Below are 23,664 nucleotides of genomic sequence, written 5' to 3'. Positions count from 1 at the left end.
TTGGGAATAATGTCACCTCTAACCCTTCTGTTGACATCCCTGCTGTACAAGTCAGCCTCGTGCTAGTCACCTGCTCAATAGGCATGGTCTGGATACCATTTCACTTTTGTTCAATTATTCATTACCTTGCAACACTAATTCTAGCTTGCGTTTCAACATTTTAGTTCATCTGCTTAAGTCTCTTCATAATGCAGTCAATGACTTACCTCTCACCACCTGCGGGCACCGCAGAGGTAATTGAATGCACCATGTCCGTTGTGAGTGCATCCAGTAAACTTGTGATGAACTCGATTTTCTTCCCTTCTGAACACCCTGGAAGCAAAATTAAAACCAAAAAGAGACAATGTGGTTTGAACATAATTGCTCTCTGTTAACAATAAGAATACTCGGTAAATAATATGAGGCTTCCCGTATGGAAACGTTTAAATATTCCCAATTTATACCTATATTATAACTCAACGTACTTAAAACTCTCAAAATATTAATTTCTGGTCTCCAGCCCTAGTTTGTCAACCACAGGGTCAATGTGCAAGTTGTCATCTAATTCTTGATGTGGTACATTAAGGATCTGCAAATTGGCAAAATCATATGCAGATTTCTTTTCCCTAGCATGGCACATGCTGACTGAGCACTATAGGGGCAGATTTATAATAACTGGCGCATCCCTGCATATCAGCAGGGATGCGCCAGTCATTTTGCGCCCCAGCTCCGCCGTCATGAATGCGCCGCATTTATAATGCGGCGCACCATGGGGCAAAAACGGCACAGATGCGTCACGCATCTGTGCCGTAAAAGTGGCGCATTGCTGGAGTTGCGTCGCAAGCGCGACGCAGCTCCAGCAAGGCTCTGGGGGGCCCTATCTGCACAATGCTGCGTCAATCCTTACGCCTGCTTCAAGCAGGCGCAGGGTTTTGACGCAGCATGGGCCTAAAAGTGACTGAGTGAAATCTTGTAGATTTCACTCAGCCACTTTTAGGAGGCGTTCCTGCGCCGGAACGCCCCCACCTGCCCTGGAACGCCTACATGTGGCGCAGGGCTTTACAACGTGACGCATCTCCCAGATGCGTCACGTTGTAAATACCCCGCACCATGGCGCAGGATTTGCGCCGCTGCTGCGTCACAAAAGTGACGCAACGGCGGCACAAAAGTGGTGCAAGTGCAACATAAATCTGCCCCTATGTGCTTACTGCTACCCTGCTCTGTTACGGTGGTGTATATTTATTTGAAAGGAAGCTCTATTTTCTGGAGACAATTGTCGTGCGCCTTTATTATCAGGAAGTAGGTGCCCTCGTAAAAAGCGGTTGCTGTGGTTTGGCAAACGTGAAGTCCTCTGCTTTGATGAAGAATATATATTCTCATCAAAAGAAGATTCTGTTTCCCAATTTAAAAAAAAACAACCTAACTCAGTGCATTGGCCACTGAGATCTTTTTGCCCTGATAAAATGTGTCTGTATTTTGGTGAAAAGAATTCTGTGTGGTACAAATTAATAGTCCTTCATTGTGCATCTACTCGCCTTCCTGGAGTGGGTGTCCCACATGCCGCAGAACAGAAGCAATTAGAATGTGCCATAGCAGCTCTTGAATCTTCTGAGGCCTTCTACAGCTACCATTCAACGTTGCTGGAGGATGAAAAACATTTCTTGCAAGAGATAGTGAAGGCTTAATGCAGAGACGCAAATAAGAATAATATTTTACTACTTGTAGTTTCGTCCTATTATTAGAAATTTGAACAGCATTATTTAAAGGCATGGGGCCAGATTCATAAAGGTAAAATGAGATGAAAGTCTAACTTTACGACTTTCAGGATTCACAAAGGGCATTTACTAGTCGTAAATGCCTTTTGTTGAATACCAAAAGTTGAACTTGACCACTTTTGGTATTAACAAAGGGCATTTACGAGTAGTAAATGCCCTTTGCGAAAGTCATATAGTTAGACTTTCGTCTCATTTTACCTTTGTGAATCGGGCCCATGATCTTTGTTTAGCTTAGTTTATAGGTAAGGAATTTTCTTTGTGGTAAATATAAGGCTTATGCTATTGCTGGAGTCCGATCAGTAGCAGCGAGCAAAACCAAATCATCCATGTACATTAGGCCTGTGGTTGGTTGTTATACCCAATCTTACGGGATAAGGGAAGGGGCAGGATACATTGACTAATGCACTCCTGATCCAGGTATGTTCAAATAATTGTATTATCAATTACAATATACATGGATCAGTAACCCACTTTGGAGTATTCACCATGCCCTCCCTGATTTATTTTGTCAAAGGTGAAAATGTAGTCTATTAAGCAGACAAATAGTTTGGATGTTGACTCTCTGGATTTTAGAAATATTACCAAAAGAGTTATGGTTTTATTAATAGTTGAACACGTATGGTTAAAGGCAACCTGGATGGGATATATTTGCTGCTTCTCCTGGACCGACTCTTCTAATTTTTCTAATACGAGTCTAGGGAATAACTTGCTTTCAGAAATGCATTCAGATGATACTTGTTTGACCTGATTAAAGATTCCAATTTTATAAATAGACTGCATAACAGATCCTTTTCCTGCTAGAGGAATTACTCTACAGTTTAGTATGTTATAAAATAAATTCGTTAAAACTGATGCAAAGGAGGAAGGTTCCTTTATGAGCAAATTGATTGATACTCCATTTGGATCAGGAGAACGTAAATAGTTTAATAAGTAGCTGTACTATGTTGTATCAAATTATTGATGATCTTATAGGTGTACTTAGCTCATTAATAAGAGAGCTTTAGCAAGTATACCATTCCAACAAATCGAATGAAATAATGAAATGAAACAAAATAGTGTATACCAGATCAAGGCTCAACATTTTCTTCAATCTTGAATTTTCTATTACATCAAATAAATCTGGTGCGTAGGTTAGCATTCCATCACAATCTTCTGTTGACCAACTTACCTATCCTTTTCAGAGTATATATATCCTATATATATAGAAATCCACCACACTTTCAGTCCTAAAAGAAATGTAAAGTCTATAGTTGGAGAAATAAATGACTGTGTAGTGGAGTACAGTACTATACCCATGTGATACCTGGGTGTACTGTTCTCCATGATCATGAACACATTTTCTCACGAGGGCTTGAAATCCTCTCCTCAAAAAATTATAAATTGTCTTTTCTCTCTTCATGTCTTTTTGTGGCTGGGTCTGTAATTTGTCTTGCTCATTTGTGGATAATCAACTCTTCACTTCTCTAAGGATGTCAGCCTTAAAATGGTCAGTGACCAACAGAACACAAATAGGATATTTACCAATGAGAAGCAAGGTCATCAAAATTCTCTTGAGCTCTATCAGTATGTTGAGCTAATTTTTTAGGTAAATATATACTGACCAATAATATTCTATTTGCAACAACGGCGGACCTCTCTTGCCGCTCCTCACACCAGTTCCAATAATAGTAATATTCGTGCAATCAACCCCAAGCGCCAGCCGTTGAGCAGCGTCACTGTGTTCCAGATCAACAAAGATTAAGAATAGGTGGGGGTGCACAGTTCAGAAAGTCCAAGAGGCAGGTGGTAATAAATAAATAACTTCTTTATTTCAACTGTTAAAGAATTCATCTGTTAAAAAAGGTCCAGCCAACGCGTTTCATTCCCTGTGACAGACGAGAAAAACCTAAGAGCCACAGATGCTTTGAGAACCTGATTCTGGGATTGTAGGTGCAAGTGCAATACACTGCATCCTATGAATGATTTGAAACTATACGGAGACAGGAAACTTAGAAACCTAAGCCCTGATGAAGTTCCGCTTGAGGGAATGAAACGCGTTGGCTGGACCATTTGTAATCTATTTATTGTTGGGTAGATATCATATAATATGGTTATTAGTTCTGGAGCGATTTCACTATTTCTGCGCTACTTTACACATTGCTTCAATGATTTCCACAACTGATATTGTTTTAACAGGGCCTTAAATATTTTAAGAAACATGCAATCTTGACTTGAATGTTCTAAATTTAGAGCATTAAACGTGCTCTTAATCTGGTGTGATAACTGAATTCCAAAGAATTTTAAATGAAGTGGTTAATAATTTGGCTTATGAAATGAAATTCCTAAATTTAATCAGTGCAACACTAGAAGTAGCCAATGTGAGCTATCCTCTGTTGGACCTTGTCTGCCTTTAGAAAAGAAAGAAGAGAGTAAAACCCCAGAGAAATTATATTCTATTTCAGGTCCTATTTCCTGTTGGAAAAACACTGATGAGAAAGTCTTGAACAAAGAGTGGCGCGACCTGTTGGCAAAGAAAAGGGAAAATAAAAAAAACTCTTAACACTTTAGTGTCGAGAATCAGTCATGGCCTCCTCTTTGAGTTGTCTCCAAGATTAATTGTGCTAAGGAAAAGTAACTATTTTGAGCATAACCATATTTGTCTCTTTGAAAGAGTCTCATTAACTAACTATGTAAGATCCAACACTTATTTTCTCTGGGAATCCCAAAAGAAGAGTCGGCCTTTTCAAAGAATTTCCGCGCAGCTCAATATACACACTTCAGTATGACACAAAGATACACCACATTTTCTTTTGTACCATCAAGTGAAATGCAAGTTTACCATCTAATATGTATCAGTGTAGACACAGCTATTTGCTCTCTGGTTAATATAGAATGGTGATATCCTTATGGAGGTGGCAGTGTAATATTGCAGGTAGTGGCTGAATGTTTTGCTGATAGAGTGAAATTTGTGCTCATGCTAGGCTGGGGCGGTATTTTCCAGGGCTACTGGTCGAGGGACGAGAGCAGCACATAGCATTATATGCGGATGACCTACTGCTCTTCTTGCCGAATGCTGGGGAGGCCTTACAGGGGGCGCGGGGTTTGCTGGAGACGCTGGGGAGGGTGGCGGGACTCCGGGTGAATTGGACCAAGTCTTGCCTATTTCCCACGGGCCCGGAGGGGTTGCTACGCCAGGGGGATGTCCCGTGGGAATCCCGGTGTTTGCCTTACTTGGGAACCAGGATCTATCATGATCCCGCTGATTTGTTAGAGGGTAACGTGGGGCGAGCGATAAGAGGGGCGAAAACCTGCTTTGAGTTTTGGGGCACTCTCCCATTGTCGGTGGCCGGCAGGGTCGCCTTAGTGAAAATGGTGATTTTGCCCAGATTTCTTTATTACTTTGGGACTCTTCCAATCTGGATTCCGGGAAAGCTATTTGCTCAGCTGACCTCGTTGATTACGGGGTTCATCTGGGGTGCGGGGAGACTGAGGGTAGCGCTGCTTACTCTACAGCATCCTAGGAGTGAGGGAGGCCTTGCGTTGCCGGACCTGGAGTCCTATTACCATGCTGCGCAGCTCCAGTGGTTCATGAAGTGGGTGGCGGGGCACATCAGGCGTCCGGAAGAACAGGGAGGGGCGGATCCGAGCTGGTCCCAATTATCGTGCGTGCTGCTCCGGGTGCCGATGAGGAATGCCTCACTTCCTCCGGACTTGAGGGTGGTTCGACAATGCTGGGCGCGGTTGGCCAGGAGGGCGCGTGTGATTATTCCCTATGCACCCGAGATCCCGTTGCGAATGTGTGAGGCGCTACCCCACGGGGGAGACTGGAACCGGTTATTGGCCTGGGAGGAGGCGGGAGTTATGACATTGGGAGACTTGTATGAGGATGGTAACCTGCTACCTTTTGACGACTTTAGGGAGCGGCATGATCTCCCGCGGGGGGACTTCCTATTCCATGCAGCCTTGACTGCGGCCGTCAGAAAGCACTGGCGGAAGGGGATGATGGAGCCGGACACATCTCTTGCCTGTCAGTATGTAGTGATGGGAGCGGGTGTCTATAAGGCGGTGACTTGCCTTTATAGGCGGATTACTGGTGATATGCGGCGACCCCTGGCTGCCCTGCGCGTCAAGTGGGAGGCGGATCTGGGAGCGCCTCTTACGGACAAAAACTGGGAGGAAATCATGGATCGTCCTTGGAAGTGTACACGAAATGCACGCTTCCAGCTTATACAGTTTTATATCTTTCATAGGGCATACCTTACCCCTCACAAGATAGCTGAGTACTTTGGTGGGCCAGATGCTTGCCCCCGATGTGGTTATAGTGGAGCGACTTTTCTACACATGCTCTGGGACTGTCCGCAGGTGACAGGGTTTTGGGAGGAAGTGGCGACGCTACTCAAGACGGTGACAGAGAGGGACTTGGAGGTAGGCCCGGGGGTCTGCTTGCTACATGGCTTTCCGCATACAGCAAAGACTAAGATCACCAGTAGGTTTATTGATCTAGGGCTGGTCCTGGCCAAGCGGGAGATTACTTCTCATTGGAAGGCGCGGCAGGGCCCTAATTTCTTACGGTGGGCTAGGGAAATGGAGAAATGGGCGAGAAGTGAGGGGACTTATAGATTGTGCTTGGCTCGACGCGGTGACAATGAAAGATCGCACGAATGGGCCCGGGCATGGATGGCTCTCCTGGACTTGTTCAAATGTTCGGTTATGGGGGTGATCTGGTGGGGGATGACGGGACCCCGGTTCCTTGAGTGCACTATACAGGGCTTCCCCCCTCTGCTCTTGCGGTACTGTCTGTTGGGATTGCCGGGAGGCGGACACGACGGGTGGTGACTGAGGTTTTGATGTACATGTACTTCTGATAGGTACGGGCGACATGCTTGGGTGGGTGGGTAGGGAGGAGGGGCTCGTTGGGGGGGATGTTGGGAGATGGGGTGGGGGGTATTTTGGCTGTCTCGCACACTCATGGTGGATTACTCCTGTGGATGCACTACCTAGTAGCACGGACATTATTGGGGTGAATGCTGTACAGATGTAGCTTATGTGCTGGGGTGATTATTGCAAGATGTCCTGATTTGGCTGGGGGGAGGACTATGGGGGACGGGGATTGACTGCATTTTGTTCTGTGACCTAATAAAGTTTGTTTAAAAAAAAAAAAAAAAATAGAGTGAAATTTGTCTAACTGGACTAATCTAACCTAGTGAATCAAGACTGGTGAAATTATGTATGTTGTGCATTATTTCACTTCCTCCCTAGCCTTTAAAAAATGTTGATTTAGCGATTTTAACCTTCTTTAACAGTCTCTTTCAAGGCAAAACAAATTTTCTAGCTTCTCCAAGCAAGTGGTGCTGCTGTGATGTTATTCCTTTTTAGGTCTTGCCGATACAGCGCATGCTCTGTGCTGTGAGACGTATTGATTACAATTTAATTGGCTTACAGTGCGCCCACAGCACACCATTAGTTGTTTTTGTGTCACTCTCATTCGACACCACTATACTCTTTACTACTCCACTCTGCTCTATGCCACTCTTCTATACACCACTCCACACCACTCTACTACATGCCACTCTACTCTGTACCACTCCACGCCACTCTGCTCCTTGCCACTCTACTCCATGATACTCCATGCCACTCAACGTCACAGCATGCCACTCTTCTCTATGCCACTCCACACAATGCTACACACTTATGTACGCCACTCCACGCCACTCTACCCTGTCACTCCACTCTGTCATTTCCCTCTAATCCATGCCACTCTGCTCCACTCCACCCCACTCTACTCCACTCTACTCTATGCCACTCCACACAATGCTACTCTACGCCAAAGCACTCCACTTTCTCCACTCTACGTCACTCGATGCCACCTCAGTCTATGCCACTCTACACCATTTCACTCTGTCTCTCCAATCCACTCAAGTTTATGCCATTGTACTCCACATCACTCTACTCCACTCTATGCCACCCCACCCTGTCACTCTACTCTGCATCTCTTCATGCCACTCCACTCTATACCAAACTAATCTATGTCACTCTACGCCACTTTGTGAAACTCCATTTTATGCCACTTCACTCTATGATATGCCATTCTACTCCACACCACTCCACTTCTCTCTATGCCACTCTACTATGCGCCACTTCAGTCTGTGCCACTCTACACCAATCTGTTCTATGCCATTCTATTCCGCGCCACTCTGCTCTATGCCACTCTACCTATGCCACTACGTTTCACTCCACTCTACTATATGCCACTCCGCTCCACTCTACGGCACTCCACCCCATGCCACTCCACATTACGCCACTTTACTCCACCCCCCATCGGCTCTCTTCTACTATGGATTACTTTTGGGTTACTTTTCAGTTACATCGACTACTCAGGGTGATATGTCTAGATATGACACTGTGGGTCCTACAATACAAAATCAAGTAAGACAATTTACTTTTCAAAGCACAACTACTTTTATTCCATACAAAAAGCAGGTTGACACTTAAAACATTTTCAGAGGATATACCACAACATGGGTTCCTATGGAGAAAAATAATGTTATCGGTTTGCAGGTAGTAAATGACTTACAAGGCTTGGTGTTTGGAGTTAGAACCAAGATTCAAGGAGGCACTCAATTTGCACCACCAGCTGCACTAGGGTGGCCGAGTGCAGAGGCCCAATGATAGCCAATGGGGCTAGGGGGCCTTTGGCCAGGGGCTGCTCACGAGCAGACCACTGAGTTTGGGGCACAAAACACCTGGGGTTAAGATCTTCACTACACAGGAGCTGCACCACCAGCGGCACAAGGCGGCTGGATGCTGGGTGACAAGGAGACGTCAGGAGCCCTGTTGTTTTCAATGGAGATCTCCGGTTTGGAAGAAATGCTGTACGTTCGATCAAGGAGGTTTCCTGAGGGTGACCACCAGCAAGAGACGTAAGTTGAATTGTTGAGGGATGCCTGGACACTGTTGGTTGGGCCACCCAAGGCCTTGGGGTGTCGGGTGTGGGGGTGTCTTTAGGCGTCGGGTTTTCTTACCATCTACGGTCGCGGTCGGGGGGACCCCTCAGGTTGAGGCAGCAGATGTCGGATGGAAGATCAAGGCAGGTCGGGGATCACCGGATTCTAGGTCAGGAACGCTGGGGAGATCTCCTCGTGGTGTTGGGTCATTAAAACCTGGGCCTGGGCATCGGGTGCAGAACTGAGGAGCCGGCTGGATCCGGGGTCTGTGTTGGAGTCATTGGTTTAGAAAATCTGGTGCTCACTGGAGACAGAAACGTTTTGGTAAAGGCAGGGCAGGTCCTCTGGGTTCTGGATGGCTGCTGGACACCAAGCAGTTGGCGTCCTCTTCTTCCTCGTTCTGCATGGCTCTCTGGTCCTTCTTCTTTTTTCTTCTCGAATCTCAGGAGGCAAGGTTCGGGGTCGACCCATAATACTATATTTAGGGGTGTTGCAGGGGTGTACAGGTCAGGACCAATAGGTCCCTTCCTTGGGGGTGAGTGCACCCCCTATTATGCCACCTTCCACTGAGAGGGGGCATCAGCCTCTCTCTGACTGGTTGTGTCCCCTCATCTTCACGATGGAGGGGACAGAAATGTGTGCTTCACCTCACGTCCTCCACCTGAAGGGTGGGATTGGCAAAGGTAGGCACACCTCTCTTCCTAACAAGGCTTTCCCACTGATTCTTCCTCCGAAAGTGGGGGTCAGAACTGGTGGGAGTCAGTTGCTGGGGGCAGCACAAGGCAGGGTCAGCTAACAAAGGCAGCAGGCCTTTGAAGCTTCCCCTTCGAGTACCCAGCCCATCCTGGGGGTGGAGTCATGACACCTCTGCTCAGGATGGGCTTTGTTTCTGGACACAAAGAGCGGTGGAATCTACCCAGGGGCCCAGAAACCTGTTTGGTGGTGGCAAATGGCAGATAGCATTCAGTAACCACACATGGGCTGGTCATTTTTCAGGGGCCTCTCTAGAATGCCTTCTGAGTGCTGTTTACATTAAATCCCACACTGGCATCAGTGTGAGTTTAATGTGCTGAGAGGTTTGCTACCAAGCTTCCCAGGTTTCAGTATATCCATCATGGAGCTGTAGAGTCCGTAATGACCACCTCCCAGACCATATACTCTCTATGGCTTTACTGCACTTACAATGTCTAAGAATTGACTTAGACACTGTAGGCGTACTATGCTCATGCAACTGTCCCTCACCTGTGGTCTAGTGAACACTACTAAAGGGGTGACTTACCTAGGCCATAGGCAGTGGGTTGTGGGCATGGTAGACTGGGATGTGTGTCATGTCGACTCTTCACTTTTCTCTGCACCAAAACATGCAGCCTGCAATGGCAGTGTGTGGGTGTTAAGGTGCAGGGTCTCTAAGGGTGGCACAATATGTGCTGCAGCCCTTAGATGCCTTCCCTGGTCACAGTGCCCTTGGTACCCATGGTACCTTTTACAAGGGGCTTACCTGTGGCCAGAGATGTGCCAATCTTGGGTACAAAGGTACCGTTTTGGTAAAGAACACAGGCTCTGGGAACCTGATTTGTAGGGACCCAGGGCACATCAAGTCAAAGTGCATAAAATGTCAGGCAAAAAGTGGGGAGTAACCATGCTAAAAGGGGCACTTTCCTACAACGTCATTCTTTGCCAGCCATTAAGCCATACTTCCCCTAACCCTCTGCAAGTTGTACATTTTGATTTCAACCTTTTTCATTTTTTTCATCCGTCTCTCTTACAATATTATAGGCATAATAAGACAGTGTATACATGACAGATTTGTTTTAATTCCCTAAACAGTACTCCTCATTTTTTTAAAATTTAAGTGCATAACTTTTTAGAAAATGTCAGAAGTGTTTGTGTTCTTTCACATTCCTGAATGTTGGCTACGCATGAATCAGGGGTTGTCTATCACATTAAACACAAATCACACTTCATGAAAGTGAGATGCACCTGAACAGCAAAGAAATGTGCTCGCTAATTCAAAAGAATTGATGCTGCCATAGAAAGGCATGGCCGTCTCTTTCGCAAGGTGACCTAAGGCAGCAGATTTAGGCAAAAGCATCAAATAATGGCGGTGCCTAATTACTACTGCAGGCCCGAAAGCTGCCGTTTTTTCAGTGTATGGAGGTTCTTGTAGAAAGAAAATTCTGTTTCACCTGTAGCGCTCTAAATCTATTGACTGTTCTTGTAATAAAGAGGCTTACATTTATCTCTGGACTGCCCATTGCATCGATGTTGCAGCTGGAGGATTAAGAACATAGAAATGCTAATGTTTTTTTCTGCTTCATTCTTCTTTTCTTTGATAAGAATGTTCACATTACTTTTCACCAGACTTGTATTACGTCCAGCTAGATGTAAATTACAGTAGGTGTTTTGAAACATTTGCAAACTTTTTATATGCTCCTAATAAATGGTGTTTTGTGTGTACATATAATTTGCATTTCATCTCCCTTACAACTTCTCCAACACCAGTTATAATCCGTTGAACTCCCTCCACTTCACACTTACTCACCTCCTAACAATGCACAAGCTACACAATGGTTGCCTACATTAACCAGGCGAATGGCTGTAACAAATTATCCATTTACAGGAGTAAGATAGACTGCTATATGAAACAAGCATTGGCAAAACCAAATAGGTTTTGGCAATGCCAGAGCTATTGGCCTTGTCAATGTGAATGTCTAAAAGTCACTGAAAGTCCAGAATCGCAGGATGATGAGCCGACGCAGAGTCTCTTCACCCCCATGTTGAGTTTATTATACTGCTACTCCTAACACAAGAAAGCGCTGTGACATGCCCTGCACTGGCTGCATCATAGCACTTTTTCTGTGACTTTCAGTCATGCGGAACATCAGATGTGCTGCTAGACAACATGGTTAAAAGACATTCACATTGACAAGGCCAATAGCTCGGGCTTTGCTGAGATCTATTGGCTTTGACAATGCTTATTCGGTGTGGTGAAGGGGTCTTCCTGAACAAATGTGGAAGTGATAGTGAGGAGCGTTGAACTGAAGTTAGGATATGGCGTAACAACCAGAGCTGCTGACAGGGGAACTGGGGAACCAGGTTTGAATCTCGGTATCAGCTGAACAGTTGTGATTCTGGGCAAATCACTTATGCTTCCCCCCTGCGTATGATAGTGAATGTGTCATTGTGTAATGTAACTGGTAAGCCCTTAAAGCACTCCAATACCATAGGCTGGTGTTAGCATTGTGGCACGATGGAGCAAGTGCTCCAATACCATCGGATTGTCCACCCCCCCAAAAAAAAACAGCAGGGAGGTGGGGGGTGGGGGAAGAATGGATCAAGCAGGGAAGCAGTAGGGCATGGGGAGATGGTCAAGCAACGATGAGAGAGGGTGGGAGGAAGCAACAATGAAAGGGGGAAAAATAACTTAATTGAAACAGGATCAGCGACAAAAATGAATATGTTGTTGTGGAGTGTAACAGGTGAGCACTTAAAGCGCTCCAATACCATCGGCTCATGTTCGCGCTATGGCAAGACGGAGGACTAAGTGAGCGCTCCAATACCATCGGATTGTGCAAAAAAAATAAACAAGTGCTGTTCATGTTTCAACAACTTTATAAGAAATACATTGGTTTATGTACACGCGCATGCATTTTAGTGGTATGTGTGTATTTGTACAAGGGAGACTATGGCAAGACAGAGGACAGAAAAAGCTCTCCAATCCAATCAGATTGTACAAAAAAAATAAAAAGCAGCAGCGACGAAGGAGGTAGTGGGGGAACAGGTTAAGCAGGAAAGCAGGAGGAGATGGGCAAGAGGGCGGTAAGAAGCAACAAGGAAGGGGTAAAAAAATTACCTTAATTGAAGCAGGATCAGCGACAAAAATGAATGTTTCATTGTGGAATGTAACTGGTGAGCACTTAAAGCGCTCCAATACCATTGGCTCGTGTTCGCACTATGGCAAGATAGAGTGAGCGCTCCAACACCATGGGAACAGTCCAGCCCGAACTGCTAGGCTAGGTCCTCTTGGGACTGGAAACTAGCATCCCTCATCAGCCAGGATAGCTTGACTCCAGGGGCAATGAGAGCACGGGACCCACGCCTGGGCATACCCTTCTCACTTGGGGTGACAAATGCAAAAAAGAACAATTGATGGACAGAATGCAGAACAATGTCATACATTCACCCCAGAGATCTGGGCCTAAATACATCGTTTTTTTGCTCCCCATGCCATTCCAGATAGGAGCAGGGCAGCCTGTAAGTCCACAGCTACAACACGACACGTCTCTTTGAGACAGCACATGTGCTGTCCATCCGAGACCTAAAAACAATAGATTTCACACAGGCGAAGTCTACTGGCTTTGCCAATGCTTGTTGTGTGTAGAAACAGGGAGTTTGAGTGATTCATCTGTAATCCCAAAATGTGGAACTGAGGCTGAGGCTAGGGAGATGATTTGGCATCTTTTGGCAGAGAATGTGGCGTAAGAGCCAGAGCTACTGACTATGAAGCTGGTAAACTGAGTTGGAGTTTCGGCGTCGGCTTAACATCCTGGATTTAGGGCAAATCACCTAATCTCACCGTGCCAACAAAAATGAATGTGTCCTTGTGTAAAGTAACTGGTACTACTGTAAAGCACCCCAATACCTTCGGTGGTATTGGTGCTATATATAAAAGTGAACAACAAAAAAGTAACTGGTGCTAATGTAAAACACTCTACTACCTTCGGGTGGTGTTGGTGCTTTATAACACCGCACAAAAAAACGTAACTGGTGCTTACTGCTTAAAAAAACAAATGTGAAAAGCAGAGTCAGGAGAGGAGGGAATCTGAGGAAAGAGGGGATCTGTGCAACGGGAGTTCAGCGTGCACAAGCATTGAAGGGCGGGAGGTTGACTGGGAACCAACAGCAAATGTGGGTTGCCACCTGGAGATTAAGTGATTTGCCTAGGTTTACGTGTCCTCATGAAAAGTAACTGGTGTTAATTTAAAGAGCTACAATACCTTCGGGTCATGTTGGCTCTATATAAAACTACACAAAAAAGTTAACTGTTGCCAATGTAAAGTGCTCCAACACCTTCAGGTGGTGTTTGTGCCATATAACACTGCACAAAAATAATTGTGAAATGCAGAGTCAGCGGAGGAGGGTATCTGTGCCTTGTACTTCAGCTGGGCAAGCAGTGATGGCAGGATGTAGATGGGCAACCAACAGCAAATGCCGCCTAACGAAGGGAGACTAAGTAATTTGGTCATAATCACAAAATATGGAACTGGGGGCAGAGGCTATGGAGACGATGTGGCATCCTCTTGGAAGAGGATGTGGCGTAAGGGACACAGCTGCTGACTATGGAGCTGGGAACCTGAGTTGAGTTTCGGCGTCAGCCTAATGTCCTTGAAACTGTGCAAATCATTTAATCTCCCTGTGCCTACAAAAATGAATGTGTCCTTGGAACTGGTGCTAATGTAAAGCCCTCCAAAACTTTTGGAGTGGCGTTGGTGCTATAAAAAACTGCACAAAAAAACTGAAACAATTACAGTGTTAGGCTGGCTTTCAGTAATGAACATGAGGCAATACATCACATCAGCAACCACATTAAAAAGACTAATTTTACCATGGACACTGAGGGGCAGGCAGACCTTGATGTCATCAAGACTCAGCCTGGCTCCTTTGAAGAGATTTCAAGCTAAGCATCAATGGCGCACGGAAACACTTCACCAGTGAATGCGGAAAAAGTAAGAAAGTGTCCTGATGGGAGAACTTTGAAGAGATAGAGTCCCACCCCATGTAATGAGAAGCAACAAGGTGAGACACAAACAGTTCAATCATTTCACACAGGTGAAAGGTCTCTATGCAATTACAGAAGAAGACACAGGTACTTTAGAAGCTCTGACAGGCCCTGTGACAATGCATACCTGATTCGCTTGAGGTCTGACTTTCCAGCTATAAACACCATTGCTGAATGACCTACATATGGTGTAAACACACACACCTACCTAGTATCCACACGCAGAAAATAAAAGTAGACCACAAGTGTGCCAAGTAGCAGCAGCCGTGCGCACATGCTCTAAGCAGCACGTCAGCTGTACACTAACAGGACATTAAAAGGCAGAACACCACCACTCACTAGAACAAAACAGACTACAATGGGGGTTTAAAACAGTGACTGGGTCATGGGAGAGGGTGATTTGTGGGCGGGGCAAGCATGAGGAGATGCGAGGAAGCAATGAGAGACGGAATGGAGGAGGTGGGGGAAACTAAATGCAGCAAGGATTGGAAAATCAGTGATGGGGAGGGGGTGATCTGTGGACGGGGCATTAGGGTGGGTGGGAGGAGACAGAACTTGTAAAAGCACAAGCACTGAGGAGAGGGCTGAAAAAGAAAGAAAAAAAGTTGTTCCTAAAATGGTCATAAAAACGGGAGCAATGGATGTTTACAAGTACTTGTCTCATTCTCTGGGTGGAAGGCTAAACACAAGAAGAGGCATGACCATGCATGCAGGGAACAAAGGGTGATAACGAATGTGAGACAGGTGATAGGGAGAGCAAATGGGAAGCCTGTGGGTGGGCTGGAGCCCACAGATTAAACACAACATATTTCTTCGTGACAGCCCATGCACTGTCTAGCCAAGACCTAAAAAGGTATTTTGAATCAGCTGCTTTGGCGATTCAGTGAATATCCACATATCCAACACCCTTAGGTTACATTGAATTGAGGTACATAAAAAGCAATTATTGTTGGAAAAGAGCAGTTAGCAGATTGATCATCTGCATTTGTCAGTATGGCAAAGTGAAACATTTCTGGTGTGATATCTATGAGGAAATTTGGTTGTTCAACAAGCATGCCATATCTAAAATGGGATATATAGGAGAGGAAAAGGAATGGATAACATGTTAAATTATTTTCCTCAGGAGACATTACAGTGGAACATCATCATGTCTCAATGAACAACGGCAAACAATAGTAAACTAGGAGGTGGGAACAGTGGCAGGTCTATTGGAGCAGTCTTGGATAGAATCATAGATAGTAATAAAGTCTGTCTGTTTCTTTCCTGCTGGAAGGGGAGGGCAGGTAGCCTATAGCATTTTCAATACTTACCTGGCACCTTCTATAAGAGGATCACTTTGCATTTAGATGCTCATCTCTTACTTTATTGGGATTTGTGTGTGTTCCTCCAATTCTCTTTCTCCTGTGTAGTATTTTCTATTTGGGGGAGCGGGTGTATGTGTCTGTCTGTGTACGTCTGTGTCTATGTCTGTGTGCCCGCCCACTAAAAGGGTCAAACTGGTCTTCACCTCATTGGTAAACGCTGACAAACCAGGCAGACACCGTCTGTGTGAGGACCATATCGCTACTAGGAGCAGTCCCTACAGTGTGCTTAGATATTTTTGATGCTTGTGTTTAAAAATTATAAGAGCAGAAATATTTACATTGGTACTCTGTTTAACTGACCCCAGTGTCAAGGTGCATATTTCACTTTTTGTGTTTGTGTGTCAATATGGCTGTATGAATGAAAATGAATTAGTAACATTTAAATTATGACATTTCTTTTATCATGGTATGCATAATATCATATCAGTGTTCCTTTACTGTGATGTCATGTTTTACGTGAGCTAGATTATTAAGGTCAATATGCTATGTCTGTGCCTCTTTAATGTAATGCCATGTTTTTTTAACTTGATGTGCATTTAATTCATAAGATGGCAATAAAGACTACTGCTTGGAAGAAGTAATTGGAAACAAACAAGGCTCAACTTTTGTTTTTAAAACAGACTTGAAATGTTGACTGTTAAGGACTCCGAATTTGTCAGGATGAATACTCTACTTTTCTTAAGTCATGACACAGTTGATGGCCAACATTTAAATTAATGTTTGTCTGTGTTGTTGAGACTATTGGGCACAATAATTGGGCAGTTAATCTCAGCTCAAGAGCATTCTCCTCAAGCTTAAAGGGGCCATCTTGGGAAAAGGAAACCTGTTTTGCTAATGGTCACCAGCAAAGACCATTCTAGAATGTTCCTCTGTTTGATGATGCCTTCTTGGGTTGAGGTGACACCATTCAGTGCATAGCCCCTTTAGAGCATTCTTTTAAAAATATGGCGCAAAGCCTCTTTTTCACAAAATATAGTTTAAATAGGAGCTTCGGATATTAAAAAGGCTTTATTTCTGCAGGTGCTTCTCCCCTAAACATAAATGTATACACAGTTGGCATATTTAGTTTACTTATAAGTCCCCTGTAAAGTGGTATGCCATATACCCAGGGCCTGTAACCTAGATGCTACTAGTGGGCCTCCAGCACTGATTGTACCACCCACACAAGCAGCCTTTCAAACCTGTCTCAGGCCTGCCATTGCAGGGTCTTTGTGTGCAGGTCACTGCTTTTTTCGACTTGGCATTTAAAACTGCTTGTCAAGCCTTAAACTCTTCTTTTATTACACATAAGTCACCCTAAGTTAGGCTCTAGGTAGCCCTTAGGGCAGGGTGCTGTGTAAGTAAAAGGTAGGACATTTACTGTTAAGATTTGCATATCCTGGTTGCGACAAGCACACAAATTCATTTTTCACTACTGTGAGGCCTACTCCCCTCATAGGTTAACATTGGAAATTCCTTAATACACTTTTAAGCTGTAATTCCTGATTGGAAAGGAATAGTTGCATCATGCTTTATATCTTTGGAATTGTAATGATAAATCCTCTTTAATGGTAAAGTTGGATTTAACATTGCTATTTTATAAATGCCACATTTAGACATTGTTAATCAGCTTGTGGCAGTTTAACAAGATACATCAGAGCAGCAGTGGGGCACTGTCTGTGTGTTAATTTCTCAGTTCGGAACAAACTGCCAGTGGCGTCACTCCCAGAGTTTAGAGAGGAGGTCTGGGTTTTTTTACAACAGAGGGAAATGGACAACGTATCCTGACGTTTATGTGCTCAGAAGGCCCCTGAAGAGGGGATTGTTAAAATCCTGAAATGTATTGGACAGTGCTATTGACATAAGGAAGACAAAAGCTGGAACTTTGGATAAAATGTTCGTGTATATTTCAGAGTGTTGTTATTAATTCATGTAAAAGGATATTGTTTATTTACATGCATGATGATTAAAATACATATGTTAAACAAGGTATAATGCATAGTGTGATGCAAAAAAATAATTTTTTGTGAAGTTTGTCAGTTAGTGTGAACAAATTGTTGTTAATAATATGAAAAGTTGATTTACGCTGTGCAACCTGTTCTCAAGAAGCTTCACTCATTTATATTCTGATTGTACCTGGGGAGAGGCTACCTCCACCAAGGTTGCACGCACATTAGTTTAATTTTCTTGAGTAACAGTTTAACGTAGTAAAAGGTGCGCACAACTACATCTATACATCAACATTTAGAAAGTGGACATTTTTTTTGCTCTACCTGCTCTGTCTGCTTGCAGCCTGTCTCCAATACAGGTCGGTGACAGATACACTTTGTACATTCCCTCTAGACAGCCACAAACACAGAAAGGTTAGGTATGTCTGCATATTAATCGACATTCTTCCTGAGCAGGATGGGATGGGTGAGCTGACACATCTGAATAGGCATGTCCTGTTTCCCGCACAAAGGGCTCATTACCCCTTACTGATAGCCTTGAGCCAGGGCTGGGATGAAAGGACCAGTGTGTACTTCAAAGACCCTTCTTTGAAGTCACCCCCACTTCAAAGGCACATTTGGGTGTAAGTTCTGGTCTCTGACCTCACCAAATCAAACTACAACTGGACTCTGCCAGAATGGTTCATACTCTGACCCCATTTCTAACAATCCAGAAAGAAAGCCAGATAGGTACCGGAACAGAAAATCTAGAGAGTGTTTTGACTAAGTCCACTCCAGGAACCCGTAAGTAGTCTCCCAAGCCAGAAGCCACCATTTTAATGCAGCCCCCAAGACTCCAGCCGGCTTCAACACTAATTTCAGGAAGTCTAAATTGCAGCCATCTGTAATTTTTCTGCCTTCACTTAATGTAGATGGGAGGCAAACTCTCATTTTGTCATAAAAGTTATTAACGGTTCTATTCACTTGCTCTGTAATGACCTAAGGGCTCCCTCCATGTGTTAGGTTTTAGTCACCAAGAGTGGAGAGGTGACATCACATGGTGCTGGTGTCCAGTATCCACAACAGCCCATTCATTGCAGGCATTGAGTCACAACATTTTAACACACACAACACAATATTTGCCTCATCCGGCGACAGAATTCGGAAGGGAGAGTTCTGAGTTTACATGCATATTCTATTAACTGTGTGCTCTGACTTAGGGCCGGATTTATATCTAGGTAGAATAGATACTCTGTTGCAATGATGACAGGGTATCTATACCACCGACATTAGGTTTAATTACGGTGGTATGCAGTAAGGGCCTTCAGAGGAAGTCCTCTAATTCCACCCGCCTAATTTAGATGAGCTGAATTAGAGGTCAGTTTTCACAGCCCATCACCACCAGGAAAACCCTGGCCGTAAAGGGCAGTGAAAACAGCTTAATGCTCCCCTTGCCATGGGAGGAAACTTTAATGGTGAGGAGAGCCTTTTCTTTTTTTATAAAAAAGAAAATACTTGTTCTGGATTTTCTTTTTGGGAAAAAAACTGTTTGGTGCATGGCTCAGCCAGGTTGACAAAGCTGTGCACCGAACTGTAAACAGCATTGACAGGAACTGTCATGACGGCAGTTCCTGCCAATGCTTTAGAAATAAATGCCAGCTTGGCAGCCATTTCTAGATTTGGCGGGCGGCACATCCATCAGGGCAACCAAGTAATTTACTATGTCTTCGTGATGGAGAAACAGGCCACCTGACAATAAATAAATCAGGCCCTTAATCACTGCAAACAGATGGGACCTTCATGTTCTTCGAGAAATCTGGCTTACCGACTCCTCCCATGACTTAGCACCTGCCTTACTATCTTTGTATAACCCCATCAGTCAAAATAGAGACACAAGCAGAGGAGGGGGGGTGTTGCACTGGTCATTAAAGACAATTTTTTAAAATTATTTTTTTTAAATTAATCTTTATTAATTTTCTGGGAATACATGACGCTGCAAACATATCTTTGTTTACATCTGGTGTTACAGAAACAATGCTAGAATGGTCGGCCAGCAAAGCAGACAATATTTACAATCATATATATTTTTCCAATATTGAATCCTTCATAGATTCACTTGCTTGTATCTTCCCCGTCGTCATGGTGGGAGTCTCACGGTAAATGAATAACAAGAGCAGTAAAAGAAAAACTGCATAGAAAACCCATAGGGAAGTATAGTGTTTGGTAACGTATCATCATTATTATGTGGTCCAAAACTCAGCCAATCAGCTGCCAGCCCTGACATCAGACTCCCCAGCAGAGCCACCATACCTCAGATTTCCAACCGCCGTCGTGTGAGAAGGAGTCTCCCTGAGCCTTGCTCAGTTTGTTCCTTGGTCAACTTTTTAACTTTCATCTGGATTGGAGGTACTGTTTTTCATCTATTGTCTAAATATGTCTGAAGGCTCTATAAAGAGGCTTTTCAGGCCATGCAGATCTTGTGGGAAGGCCAGATTATATTCTGAAGACCCCCACAAAGATTGTTTGTACTGTCTTCATCTAGAACATGTGCCTAAGGAGTGCAAGCACTGCAGAACTTTCTCTACCAAGACTTTAAAGGACAGAGAAGCACGTTTGCTGTTGTGGCTTCAGAAAAAGAAGGCCACCTCTGAGACTGACTAAGAGGATGATTCCAAGGCACAATCTTCTAAAAAACGGAAGTCAAATACTTCTGAGGACAAAGTGGATGCTAAAAAGCAGAAAATTAAAGGAGGCGTCTTCATCTTCTCTGCCTCATACACCTCTAAAGAAGGCTTCAGAGATGAGAGTGGTGTCTTCAGCCCCGTCGACGAAGGCTGGAACGTCTCCGGCGTTTGCTTCTGTGAAAACTACATCATCGGCGATAACAATCTCGACAACGACAGCGGCGTCGACGGCAGCTACAAAGATAACGCCGTCGAAGAAAGGTTCATCGACGACTCCGTGGACGGGAAGATCGTCATCAACGAAGGGTGCACAGATGACTTCGTCGACGACCATTCGGATTTCTTCATCATCGACCTCGTCGACGGGAGCAACGTCAACGAAGACCTTTAAGTTGCCAATGGCAAGATCAATGTCAATGATCTCTATCAGGAGTTTTCCACCATCGACGTGCTTGTCGACGGACAAGAAAACCACGGAATTTACCGCATGGACAAAAATATCTCCGCTTCCACACCCTCAAATCTGCTGGATATGCCAGAATCAGAAGATGAAGGGTTGTATGGAGTGGCCTATAGCCTCTCACAGCTACAAATTAAGAGCCAGGACACAGACGAAGAAGATTGCCAGGAAGGGCAGGGGGATTTTTCTTTTAAAGACCGTCCGGTATCCGTCTCCAAAAGGTATGAGTCTTTCCAACAGTCATACGAGTATGAGGAGGAAGAAGAGGCGCATCCTAATGTGAGGGAAGAGTCAATTTCTATGCCTGTTTCTCTAGTGACTGATTTATGACACATGATCAATGACTATAATCGTCTTTTTCCAGAGGCTAACACCCCTGCCACGAATACCTCAGGCAATTCTCAACCTGCAGCTCAAGCTTCGGTGGTTCAACCTCCACCTACGGTGCAAAAATACGCACTCCTCCAAGAATTACAATTTGAGATGATTTCGCAGAGAGTGATGGAGAAGACCAGCCAGAAGAAGGGGAACTTCTTCATGAGGATCCAGCGGGCGACGTTTGGGATCAATATATCTTGCCTACTACACCGTCTCCGGCATATTCTCCACCGGAGGACATTGGAGGATTCCACAACATCATGGAAAGGGCCTCCAAGAAGTTCGATCTTCCACTGCCAGTTTTGGAAACTGATTGTTTCCTCTATGACTTCAAAGAATCATCTAGAAAGTCTATTAGATCTATTCCAATGATCAGTCATATCTGGTACGAGGGTTTAAAGATCACGAAAAATCCAGCCTTGGTTGCAGCCTCGGTGCCCAGAATAGAGAAGAAATATCGAGCCCCAGAGTCTTCTCCAGCATGCCTAATTGGGCATCCGCGCCCAGAATCAGTGGTAATGCAGGCGGCACAGAGCCAGTCCAAAAAGCCAGTCTTGGCTACTTCAGCTCCCCCCGACAAGGAAGGAAGAAGGATGGATGGCACTGGAAAGCGTTTTGCAGTGATGGCAGCGGCTTCGATTAGAGCCTCAAACGCTCTAGCTCTTATCAGTCGTTACAATAGGCAAATGTGGTCGGACATTGCACCATTATTGGCTCATCTCCCAGATGACAAAAAGGAAGAAGCGACCACTATTTGGCAGGATGGGGCTAGGGCAGCCTCTGAATCCATCGATATAGCTATGGACATTTTGTCGGTGGCGTTTAGACAGATGGCTGGAGCAGTGGCACTCTGGAGACAAGGCTGGCTAAAGGCCACTGCATTCAGGCCGGAAGTCCAGGCAAAAATTGTGGATATGCCTTTGACGGGGAGAATCTCTTCGGCAAACATGTAGACGATGCTCTCCAAGGAATCGAATCAGACACAGACACAGCGCGAGCGCTGGGCTCCCTGCAACAAGGTATATTCCAGTCCTTTCGGAGAAGAGGATCTAGAGGCCAGTACAATCAGAGATCTTCTTACCAGTCTAATAGGTACCAACCTTACAATCAACAGGGGTACCGGAAGTTTTCAAACAACCAGCAGTTTCGTTCTTCAAACACTTCCTACCAGCAGCAGTCCAGAGGGAAGTCTGCTGCACGAGGAAAATCATAGCACTCCAATCGGAGACAGTGACTTTACCAAGGCGCCCACCATCTTGTCATACCTCAAAAAAGACCATTACCTTTCTCTTTTTTTATCAGCAGTGGCTGTCAACAACAGCGGACAGATGGGTACTGGACGTGATACATCAAGGCCATACCTTAGAATTCAGACAGAAGCCCCCAAATCAACCACCTTTTCACAGGAAACAACAGCATCTTTCAGCCCTCAAGACAGAAACCTTGTCTTTTATTGTGAAAGGGGCGATAGAGGAAGTTCCGCCTCATCAGTGAGGGAAAGGATTTTACTTGCATTTCTCTGTGATAAAGAAAAAGCAGACTTCCAAATGGAGGCAGGTAATGGACCTAAGAGGTGTGAACAAATTCATCAGAAAAATATCGTTTCGTATGCTGTCTCTACAAGAAATCCTCCTGATGCTACGCAGAGGAGACTATATGGCATCCCTAGATCTCTTAGATGCCTATTTTCATATCCCGATTCACATCAAACAGGCAGTATCTACGTTTCATGGTGGCAGGGCGCCACTACCAATTCAAAGTCTTACCCTTCGGTCTTAAATTGGCGCCAAGGGTTTTCACGAAATGCATGACGCCAGTAGCAGAGCACCTGAGACAACAAAGCCACCAGATTTATCCGTATCTGGACGACCAGCTCATAAAAGGTGCATCATACCAGGACTCCCTGCACTCCCTGCAATGCTGCATGTATCTCTTCCATTGCCTAGGACTACGGATCAACATGGAAAAATCATCTCTCATTCTGTCGCAATCCCTTTAATTTCTAGGAGCCATGCTTCCCACAAAGGAAGCAAAAGCTTATCCTTCAGAGGAGCGCACTCAAAAAATCTTAAATCTGGCATCACAATTGCAAACAAGAAGGTTCACTTCAGTAAGAACCTTCAAGTCATTGTTGGGGATGATGTCTTCCTGCATCCCCTTACTTCCCAACTGCCGGTTACACATAAGGCCTCTCCAAGAGCTTCTCGACAAGCAATGGGTGCAATCCCCAGTGTTCTTCCTAGATCGGATCACCATCACTCCTCAGATACAGGCAGCTCTGTCATGGTGGAGGATCAGAAAACATTTAACAACAGGACTGCTCTTCGAACCTCAATGTCCCAGTTATGTTATGACGACAGACACATCACTTCAAGGTTGGGGGGCACACCTCCAAGACCTCGAAATACAAGGACA

At 44.7% G+C, this 23,664-nt stretch overlaps 1 protein-coding gene across 8 annotated transcripts in view; it reads right to left on the bottom strand.

Annotated features, from left to right (window-relative positions):
* Window positions 1-23,664, bottom strand: part of SMOC1 (SPARC related modular calcium binding 1) — a 798,046-nt gene that overhangs the window by 221,951 nt on the left and 552,431 nt on the right. For all 8 annotated transcript variants that reach the window (XM_085627140.1, XM_085627133.1, XM_085627137.1 and 5 more), the window contains one exon: window positions 207-312. In XM_085627140.1, the coding sequence (XP_085483266.1) occupies window positions 207-312 (106 nt within the window). The remainder of the gene's footprint in view (window positions 1-206; window positions 313-23,664) is intronic.

The sequence above is a fragment of the Triturus cristatus genome, chromosome 9, assembly GCF_964204655.1.
Source record: "Triturus cristatus chromosome 9, aTriCri1.1, whole genome shotgun sequence".
Classification (NCBI taxonomy): domain Eukaryota; kingdom Metazoa; phylum Chordata; class Amphibia; order Caudata; family Salamandridae; genus Triturus; species Triturus cristatus.
Note: the sequence above shows the minus strand (reverse complement) of the source record. Positions and strands in the feature narration are given on the sequence as shown.